The following is a 10,922-nucleotide window of genomic DNA, read 5'->3' on the forward strand; positions in this document are numbered from 1 at the left end:
CCAACCCGTGACCCCCTCCCTTGCTTCCTCTCGGCCGCGAGCAGCAGGCCTTCTCGGCCTGCTGCCGGCCAGCTCCGGGCGCCCCTGGCCGGAGCCCCGCCGCCCAGACATAGCCCACGTCTGGGCGGTCCCGACCTGGCCCTAGCCCTGACCCCATGCATCCCCTAAACCAAGCCCGAACCCCACTTCCCTCGAACCCTAGCTGCGCATCCATGGAGGCCGATCTGCACATGGTGGTTTCCTGGGCTCGTTTGGCTCGAACCACTCAAGCCGCTCGAGTCCAGGCCACTCACACACACCCTCTGAACACCTACTAGCAGTCGTACAAGGCATGGAGGAAGAAAAACGTGAGCATGATTGAAGGAATACATGAACAAGTGCATATCAACCAAAAGCAAACGTTTTCTGAAAATTCCTTGGAACAATCTGATGTCTACACATTCACACATATAATTCCTGATATGGCACGAAAATAAAGAGAAAGAATCATGCCTTGCACCGAAGTTTGATCGAAAATATGATACGTGATGCGTATACGATGTCTGGGACGAACAAATCTTTAAACCAAGACAAAAACTTCAAGGTTTCGGGTATGGAGGCTGCTATACTCTGTTGGAACGTGAAGATGGTGATGGAGAAAGGTTGGAGGCGGCTAAGGGAGAGGGAGACGTGAGTTTAGGGTAGATAGGATAGATTTTTGGTTAATTAGAATTTAATTAGGATAATAACTTATTCAGGAAGATAATATACCCTAAAACAAATATTTAAAAACCCCTAATAATAATAATAATCTGATGGGAAAAGCTAAATCCCGAAATATTAAAATAGGAAATTTTTAAAATTTAATAATAGTCATTAAAATGACTTATTTTGGCTAAAAATAAACTCCTAAATAAATATATAATTAAATACTAAAATTTTCTTGACAAAATACCTTAAAATATTATTTTAAGGCTCAAAAACTCATAAAATATTTTTGGCTAAGAATTTTGGTATCTCGTCCGTCCACGGTCCCGTCTACGCGATCAAAACAATTAAATTTCCATAAATCATGAAAATCACTAATTATGGGTTAAAAGCTTAAAATAACTTAAAACATGCACAAATAATTCCACATAATTATTTAACCCATAATCTAAAATTTTAAATAAATAAATTTCCTAATTATGCATGCGAATTCACGTATTTAAAATACCGAGTGTTACAATCAATTTCTGACGACCCAACAAAAATCAAAGTTCGAGGATCGTAGGAAAACTTACGTCAAAATGAAGCCCTCGTTGCGGTGATCGTGAATCTCAACTCGAAAATAAAATCTGACGGTCGGATCGTGCAAATCAGACGAAAGAAAAGCTCAAAGGAGCTTCCATGGATTTCTCGATCGGTACGCTCGGATGGGAGGGAGAAGGAGGAGAGATGGTGAAGTGATGGTCAACTTGCAAGATAATATATATAAAATCCCATTTTTGCATTTCGGTCCCTCAATTCTTCAAAGTTTGCAAAATGACCCCCCCTGCGAATTATCAAACGGCCCTCAAATACTGAAAATCCTGATTATCTCAATTAAACTCAATTATAATAAAATTGGGGCATTGCAATTTAAGAACTCATTTTAATATCCATCTGAGATATATGCCAATGTCAAATCGATGCAACAACAATAAGTGTACAAACATTAGTCATCTTTGCAACAGGGGCAAATGTTTCATCATAATCTAGGCCACAATTTTGAGAGAAACCTTTGGCAACTAACCTGGCTTTATAACGCTCAACTGAACCATCCGATTTAGTTTTAATCTTATAAACCCAACGAGATCCAATAGCGTTTTTCCCTGGTGGGAGAGGTACTAAGTCCCAAGTATGAGTTTTTGATAATGCAGAGAGTTCTTCAGCCATAGCTTATTGCCAAAGAGGATCAAGTGCTGCTTCTTTATAAGAAAGAGGCTCAGAAAGATTGTGAATTGATGTTAAAAAAGATGAAAAAGATTATGAATAGGAAGAATAAACTAAATCTGGTAATTGTGTTGACTTACGTGTACACTGAGAAGAACGAGGAACATAATCCAGTGGCTCAGGAGGCGTTGGTTCAGCCATTGGATATAGAAATGGTACAACTTTAGGGATCAAAGTGTCAGTATCTGTAGAAACATTATTATCTATTTCCTTAGAAAAGGGGTCTATATGAACAAGATCGGATTTTGGCAGGTTGTGAGTGCTGGCAGGAATTGAAAAGAAAGGAATATGTTCAAGGAAGAAACATGACGAGATACATATAGCTTTTGAGTTTCGGGATCAAAACAACGATACCCTTTTTGACCAGCACCATACCCTAAGAAGACACAAAGAGCTGAGCGAGGAGATAAGTTTGCTACGTTCTGCATGAGGAAGAAGACCAAAACATGTACAACCAAATACCCTAAAGAAAGAATAATCAGGATTAGAACCATAAAACTTTTCAAAAGGTGAAATACCCGAGGTATGAGATGATGGTATCTTATTAATTATGTGAACAACAGTAAGAACAGCCTCCCCCCAAAATTCACGAGGAACATAGGCAGAGAATAAAAGAGAACATGAAGTTTCAACAATATGCCTATGTTTTCTTTCAGCGAAATCATTTTGTTGAGGTGTATCTGTGCAAAAAGTTTGATGTATTGTTCCGTCTGAAGCAAGAAATTCTTTGAATTGTGTCGAAGTATATTCTCCACCCAAGTCACATCTAAAACTTTTTATGACTGCTGAATGTTGTGTTTTGACAAGAGCTCGAAAAGCACAATAAATGCTTAAAAATTCAAAACGATGTTTCATGAGATAGACCCAACAATAACATGTATAATCGTCGATAAATGAAACATAATATCGAGATCCACCTTTTGTAACAATTGGGGAAGGACCCCACACATCAGAATGAACTAAATCAAAAGGTGCAGCAATATGAGAAACACTTATATTAAAAGGGAGAGCAGAAAATTTTCCACTTTGCAACCACTACAATCAGAGATATCATGAGTTTTCAACTCTCCTAATGCACCTGTAGAAGCCAAGTACTTCAAACGAGGCAAAGAAACATGACCTAAACAAGAATGCCAAAGATAAATATTTGATGAAGAAGGACTCAAACGAAAAGAAGAAAAATCAACACTAGAGGCTGCAATTTCTCGTACTTTTAGTTCATCCAAAATATATAGTCCACCTTTCATACGACATATCCCAATCAGCTTCTGAGAATGTGGATCCTATACAGAACAAAAGGTAGAAGAGAATGAAACTATGTAACTTGAATCACACAATTGTCCAACAGATACAAGATTCAATGTAAGTTGAGGAATATGGTAAACACTAGGTAGTGAATATGAGATGCGACAACAGAGTCAACACCAGCAAAGGGAAATGGAGTGCCATCAGCAGTTATGACAGAGACATAATTTGTGGGTGATATAGAAACAAAAAAAGATGAGGCAGAAGACATGTGATGAGATGCTCCGGAGTCTAAGACCAAAATTGGAGGTGATATACCTGAAGTACTTGGTTCTGACAAACCTGAAGCAGACATGGCTTGTGGCTGAGTAGAGAGGAACTTCTGAAATTGATCAGCAAGAGATTCATCGTGAGGTTGGCTAGTAATGGTGTAATTGCTACAACACTGGACTGTGATGGCCTATACGTCCGTTTTTGAGATGGATGGAACTGAGGTGATTGAGATTTTGGAGGCTGAAACTGTCTTTGTTGTGGCACAGATTTATTCAATAATTCTGGACATTGAGCCTTCCAATGACCTTTGTATTTGCAGTAACTGCAAGTATCAATTGCAACTCTTGTGTTGGACTTGTTCTGATAAAAAGATGGTGCACGACTAGGGACTGCTAAAACAGTAGGATCTAGTAAAGGAAGAACTCCTTTTCCTACATGCGACTTATGACATATCTCCTCAGCTAATAATTCATTAACGACAGAATCAACAAAAGGCAGAGGAGTACGATGCAAAATATTCCCACACAACATTTCAAATTCATCATGAAGAGCCATAAAAAAATGAACCAATCTTTGGTGCTCACTTCGATCAATATAGGGAGAAAAATCTTGTAATTCCGATGATTCAGTAAGTCCCAATTGATCCCAGAGATTAGTCATAGCGAAATAGAATTCCTGAATGCTCATACTCTTTTGTTGGAGTCTCTAATATCAATTTCCAATTGATATTGTTTTGAAAAGTTAGATTGTGTATATAGCCGCTATAAGTGATCCCAAACCTCTTTGGCCATTTCATATTTTGCCAGTTGAATACCTATCGAGTTCTCAACCGAATTATTAATTCAAGTTATAATCTTCGAATTGTTCACCTCCCAAGCATCCAGTTGTTCCTCAAATTTCCTATCCTTTTGATCTTTAGGTTTGTTTTTGGTTCCAGCTACATAGCCCCATATTTTTTTTTCCTTACAATAAGTTTTTCATCACATAACTCCAATAAGCATAATTTTTTTCCATCTAATTTTACACCAATCGACGACAATGAATCATCTCTTTCAGTAGCCATGAACAACAGGCAACAAAATAAAAATCACCCAAATGAGTCAAAGAAATGCCCAATCGATCCAGCAAAATAACAATCACCCAAACAAGCCAACCTAAAGCAATCACCAAAAGAAGAGGAAAAACTGAAATACCAGAACCTAGCCAAGAAGCCTTCACGGTGTCAGTCCGCTCAAAGAAATCCCAGGTCTTCTTCCCAAACCCTCCAACTAACTAGCTGTAGAAATCAAAGCTAAAAAGATTCGCTCTGATACCATGATACAATTACACATTAAATATATAAGAGACCATAGAAGAGCAGATAAAAAAAAATATACAGAAAAAGGGGCAAGGGTTTTGCAAAAGCCATTGATACGATGATATGCTCTGAAAATACGAATACAAATGAAGTCAAAAAGAGTATAATATATAACTAGAGTAAAGAAACAAAAGACTAAAATAACCCTACTATAAATAATAAATAATATTCTCACACTAACAACATATTCCCCGCGTATTAATTACTTCCGACAGAACAAAATAAATATTTATTTTGCAATAACACTAAAATAACACAATCACTCGGAGCAACTTGAATTTGCTCACATGTCTGATATTCGATTTTACCCATGATGTTACGGGCTCTCGGTAATCAATATCTTAAAGGCTGTGACGTCCACCTTTGATTAGAAAATGAAGTTCCCAGACTTACATAGAAATGGGAGTATCCCAACGAGTTTTTAGAAGTGAGTATTTGATCTAAGGAGACAATGTTTTATTATACGATCATACGAGTCAATTTTGTTAATGCGTTTCTTATTAGATTTGAGCAATAAAAAGTCATACTCTATGTGATAAAAGTATTATTTTCCATTACAAATATGAGTCAGATCAATTTGTTTCACGGATATAAATTTGTAATATCGTTTCACAAGCTACTTAGTCTACATTTAAATAGTTTTCTAAATTTTCCAAATGTTATTTATTTACGAGTTTTCTTTCTTTAAATTTTCACTAAAGTTTTATTTTGTATTTTTTTTTGTTTTAAGGGCGATGAGTTAGGTAAGGATATATGTAAAGTTCGAGTTTGATTTATTAATAGCTTGTTATCATATGTAACAAGCCTGGTCAGAGTTCGACTCATTAAGTGAACTCGTTTTCAAGATCATTTAGTGGTCTCGAAAATTTGTTGAGAGGGCTCGTCAAGCGAGCTCGTTTTCAAGATCGTCAAACATACAACTGATCTCAAATTTGAGTTTTATTCGAGCTCGTTAAAGATATAATTGAGCTCGAGCATATAATAGAATGAATCTCTATAAAATAATTCTAAATTCATATAGAAAATAGTAAATTATTTCATTCCAAAATGACAAACCTGATAACTTAAAAAACATAAACTCAACACATTATTGAACATCCCAAAATAATACATTCAACTTTCAAATATACTAAATAAAAATAACAACACCATAAAATCTATTACTAAATATCTTACAACACAAACTATGAGCGAGCTTGCGAGCCACCTAAATGAGATTAGCTTGAATTCGAGTTCCGATTCTATTAATAAATATGTTTGCGAGCTCACGAGACGAATATCCTTAAGCTCAACTTTTGTTCAATAAAATTGTCGAGATCAAAATCAAGGTGAGTCTTGGCTCGATAAGCTTAACGAGCAAAATAAGCTTTTTACTGAACGAAACCGTAAATAACTTACAGAACAATTTGATTCATTTACATCTGTATCTTAAGTCAAATCTATGAAAAGGTTACTTAATAAATGTAGGGCTTGGGCCTGAAGACAAGACAGACATAGGCCCAACGTTTTGGGCATTAGCCATCTTATAACCTAGTCCTGTGATACACCTCGGCCCACCTTGTGCTAATCAGCAGCCGTTAGATGTCATGTGAATCATCCGGACCGTAGAAATCATTAGGTTTGTGGGTATAAAAATACATTCGCACTTCGAAACCGTACTATCTCGCTGTTTCTGGATAATTAGGGTTGGGTATTCAAAATCTGGGCTCTCGCGTTTCAGGTATTCTTGCGCTCAATATTTCAGTTGATTTGTATGAATTTTATCTCTTCATGTGAATTGTACAAGATCTTGCATTCATTTAGACTCTGGCTAATGTTTTTGGCGAGAAATCGGTTTTATAGACTGGGTAATTTGGGAATTTTTTTGATACTTTCCGTCAAAGCGGTGATATCTGGGATCGAGGATGATCTTAATTAGTCAATATATTGTTTCTGCTCATGGCAGTTATTGGATTTTTTCTGATACGTATGGTTCTATTGAAGTTTTAATTTTTATGTTGTTTTTTTATGCAGCATGTTCTTTGAAGTGGGGTTAAGTATCATCTCTTACAGAATTAAGCTTTTTTTTTTCTTTTCCAACCATCTGATTTGTATTTCATTTTCCTATCTCAGATTTCTTCTTCGGGTTTTTAATGTCATACTTTCCCCATCTTTTCATATGTTCTAATCGAGAATTTTTGGAATTTATGAGGGATTTAAGTTTGTTAGAGGTATCATTTAAGAATATGTGTAACCAAAGAAGTTTTCAGAAATAGGTGTGATTAGTTTGGTTTCTGTATTCTAGTTGTGTCTGAATGCCCTTTGGCACATGCTAGATGTAGTTAATCTTTGCTACTTAACAAGCTTTCAAGTGCTTTGCCTGCTTAAGGTTATCTTTCTGCTTCAAACAGGGCTAGCTGTCTAATTGTTGGTGTCAAATTTTTTTGTTATTTTGAGATTTTATATTGTAACTTGATGATGTTATTTTTGTTTTTGCCAAATATTAAGCTTTAGCTTTGTTGCTGCAGCTTAAAAATGCCTCGGCATGATGATCGATATGGCGGTAATACTCGCCTTTATGTTGGTCACTTGTCTTCCAGAACCCGTTCTCGAGATTTGGAGCATGTTTTCAGTAGATATGGAAGGTAATCAATTGCCATGTCCTCGTTTTTGTTCAGAGATATTGTTCTTCTAATATGTGAAATCTCCGGCTTAGTGCGTGGAGGGTCATGCTTCTTACTATTGGTTGTTAACTTTCATTCAATTCATATGATTTTCCCTATTTGTAGATTATGTGTTTGGGTTCTTGATGATGTTTTTATAGGTATTCTACCGTTCTACGTGCTTATTGTCCCTAGTCACCACCTCCATTGTGTAATTAGTGTAGCTGACTCAGCTTGTTTATTTAGTGTAGTTCATGCTTATTTCCCGATAATGTCTCTACTTTCCTGAGAAATGTTTTCCGAATCTCTCTTACACGGTGTTTGTCAGAATGGGACCGAGGTACCGAGGTTGCCTTAATAATGTTCTCCACTGTCGCCTACCTTAAAATTCTCTGCTTGATACTGCAGACTAATTTGTTCTGTATAGACAACTATTTCTCTTCAAGTCGGTTCACCTAGGTAGTGTAATGAAATAGTTTGCCACCCTTACAAGATTTACGAGCTTTCTAGCAAACCCATGCTTCTATCTGTCACGAGAGATCTGGCACAGTAGAATGTGGTTCTGCTTCTTACCTCCAAGTAAGAACCATTTTGCTTTCCAGGCATGGTTCTTACCTTGGCACCTATGTGATCATGTTATTTGTGAAGGAACATTGTGGCATAGGTGCTTCTGCGTTTAACTTGAATGGTTCTATTGAAGGTTTCTGAGCCTTTGCGTGACCTGGTGGTCCATGGTGGGAGGGTGGACTATTCCTGACCTGGTGGTCAATGGTGAGAGGGTGGACTTGGTGGATTGTCTTGGCGATTGTTAGAAGCCTTTGGCGATTCTTTGTGTTGTCTTTGCATGTTTTTATGGATTTTGCAACAATCAAACTGGTGTTTAGTTCGTCTTGAGGACCAAGTTTCATGCACTCCAGTACGTAAGTAATGATGGCCTTAATGTTTCTGACAACCATTTCCGCAGAGTACGCGATGTGGATATGAAGCGAGACTACGCCTTTGTTGTATGTATCATCACTCTCTATTTTTCTTGGTTATGATTATTGACAGATTTCTTTGATCGTTCCATTTATGAGCTCATTGTATGTTTGACAATTACATGTGGGTTCCTCGTGTGGGTTTCTGTGTCCCTATCACAATTTTCAGGAATTCAATGATCCTAGGGATGCTGATGATGCTAGATATAACTTGGATGGAAGAGACGTGGATGGACGACGCATCATTGTTGAATTTGCAAAGGGAGTAAGTGAAATTGAGGCTAGTTCTTTCAATTTTTTCCCACTTCAAGCCAAGAATATGGCTGCATGTGGCCCTGTCATGCCTTGTCACTTGAGGTGCAGTTTTGTCGTGATTAAATGTAGTGACTTCTTGTTTTTTAGACACATCTAAAACAAGCTCCTCGGGTACAATGTTCTCTTGATTTTTTTGGTGTGCTGCATGTTTAACCCCTGGTGTTAAATGGTGTGGCTGCAGGTACCACGTGGACCTGGAGGAGTTCGAGAATATGTTGGCAAGGGTCCTGCACCAGGTTCTGGACGGTGCTTCAATTGTGGCATCGATGGCCATTGGGCTCGAGATTGCAAGGCCGGAGACTGGAAAAACAAGTGTTATCGCTGCGGGGAAAGAGGTCATATTGAGAAGAACTGCCAGGAAAGCCCTAAGAAGCTGAGGTAAGTCTGTTCGATTTATCATTGTGATTTGCTCTGTTTTCTGCCTAATGTTTTCTGTGTAATTTTTGCCCGTATATATTGGTGAGTGCCCTGCTTTGGCCATTGTGCTTCCGCTTGTCATAAATGCCGCAGAAAAACACATATTGTGATGTTGCTATTGATTTTATTTTTGTTTTGTTTAATTTTGTGGTTTTTCTTAATCTGGGTCTGTTTCAGTAAGCGTGGTCGCAGTTATTCACGCTCGCCTGTGAGGTCTCGATCTCCTCGACGTGGCAGGAGTAGGAGTCGAAGTTTCAGCAGAAGCCGCAGCTACAGGTTGATTGTTATTTTAATATTAAATTTTCTGGTTAAAAGTTTCAGCTCCTTCAAAGAGATGCTACTAAAGCTCATATACTAAATTCCTGTTGAATTTGCCCCGACTTTTAATTCTTCATTTTTCCAGCCGGTCAAGGTCCCCTGCTAGAAGAGGGCGTGATACTGAGTACGATGAGAGGAGATCAAGAAGTCCTGCAGACAAAAGTCCTGACCGAAAACGGGGTTCTTCTCCCTCCAAGAACAGGAAGCGCAGCCCAACACCTATTAGGGATGACAGTCCAAGTGAGAGAAGGAGCCCTTCTCCGAGGAGAAGTAGAATGGAAACTGAGCAAGATGACAGGTATAATGAAAGTCCAAAAGAGGCTAGCCAAAGCCCTGGGGAACCTGCCCCAAGAGGGGACGATGAAAGCCCTTATGCTGCCAATGGTCGCGGCAGAAGCCCCAGTCCGAGAGATGACCGCAGCCCTGTCGATGACAATGATAATGATAATATTCGCTCTCCTCGGGGAAGCGAATCTCCATGAAATTGTGTAGAAGGCAAGCGATGGTTTGATATGGTCAGGAAATGTTCTCTGAGATTCGGTATTTGATTCTGTTTTTTTTCCGGTGTCCTGTAGTTTAAATGTTTGAAGTACTCAAAACCTTCTTTCTTTGATTTGAGAACTGGTAGAGATCTGCAGAGAATTGTTATGGTTTTGGATTCGAGTATTATTATTATTATAATATATTATGTTGTGTTTGCTAATGATTTTTTTAAAAATTATAATTATAGTATTTTTGAAAGGATTTCTTAAAAAAGTGCTTTTTTGGCCTGATTTTTGAAACCAAACGGGGCCTAAGCTTTCAAGTTATTCTTATCAAACATATAATTTTTCGTCATTTACTTGGTTCTCTTGCCGTTGGATTCATAATTTTTTATGCCTTGTGTTTTTTTTTTCCCTAAATTTTATTTTATAGCGTTTATGTTCACATATTGTACAAGGTATCGCTTGATTTAATCGAGAGGATAATTAAAAGATGAAATGATAAAATGAAAATTATTAATTTGATTGTTAGGATGCCTAAAGCATGCCTGAGAAAATGAAAATTATGGATAACTAAAGTGAGGTGATAAAATATATGCCGTATGATATGGTTCTAATGTGATTGTACAAATTTTGTGTATTTTCTTGTGTGAAAAAAAATACTCGTCTTGTTTGTTTTTCCTAATTTGTTTTTGTTTTTGTGTTTGTGTTTGTTTTTTGTTTGTTTTTGTTTTTTTATAAAAATAAATTCCAAATATAGATTAAAAATTGATAGGAGCAAATCCACATATGCATTTTACCTTCCAAAATAAATCCAATTATCACTTATTTTTTCCTAGAAACATTTCATCAATATTATTATTTTTTTCTTTTCAGGTGCCATTGAAAAAGTTCACAAATTCCATAAAATACGAAGAAAACAACGTACAATTAACTAACTCAC

General features: G+C 37.2%; 1 protein-coding gene across 2 annotated transcripts; it reads left to right on the forward strand.

Moving 5' to 3' along the window:
- The first annotated feature begins 6,491 nt into the window (after positions 1–6,491).
- Positions 6,492–10,200, forward strand: LOC140887362 (serine/arginine-rich splicing factor RS2Z32-like). 2 transcript variants are annotated; one of them, XM_073294575.1, is made up of 7 exons: positions 6,492–6,548; positions 7,336–7,452; positions 8,435–8,474; positions 8,617–8,712; positions 8,944–9,140; positions 9,357–9,455; positions 9,583–10,200. In XM_073294575.1, exons 2-7 carry the CDS (start codon positions 7,343–7,345, stop codon positions 9,977–9,979), a joined length of 939 nt encoding a protein of 312 aa, XP_073150676.1. In that variant the 5' UTR covers positions 6,492–6,548; positions 7,336–7,342; the 3' UTR covers positions 9,980–10,200. The 2 variants fall into 2 exon arrangements, with proteins under 2 accessions (XP_073150676.1, XP_073150677.1); XM_073294576.1 differs by lacking the exon at positions 6,492–6,548 and having other exon boundaries at positions 8,171–8,474.
- The last annotated feature ends 722 nt before the right edge of the window (positions 10,201–10,922 follow it).

The sequence above is a fragment of the Henckelia pumila genome, chromosome 3 (genome assembly GCF_033568475.1).
Source record: "Henckelia pumila isolate YLH828 chromosome 3, ASM3356847v2, whole genome shotgun sequence".
Classification (NCBI taxonomy): Eukaryota; Viridiplantae; Streptophyta; class Magnoliopsida; order Lamiales; family Gesneriaceae; genus Henckelia; species Henckelia pumila.

Excerpts from the sequence above, each read along its gene's own strand:
- LOC140887362 (XM_073294575.1), top strand. The coding sequence starts at position 7,343 with ATGCCTCGGCATGATGATCGATATGGCGGTAATACTCGCCTTTATGTT. Across the intron at positions 7,453-8,434 it reads GTTTTCAGTAGATATGGAAG|AGTACGCGATGTGGATATGA; the intron begins GTAATCAATTGC and ends CCATTTCCGCAG. Across the intron at positions 8,475-8,616 it reads AGCGAGACTACGCCTTTGTT|GAATTCAATGATCCTAGGGA; the intron begins GTATGTATCATC and ends CACAATTTTCAG.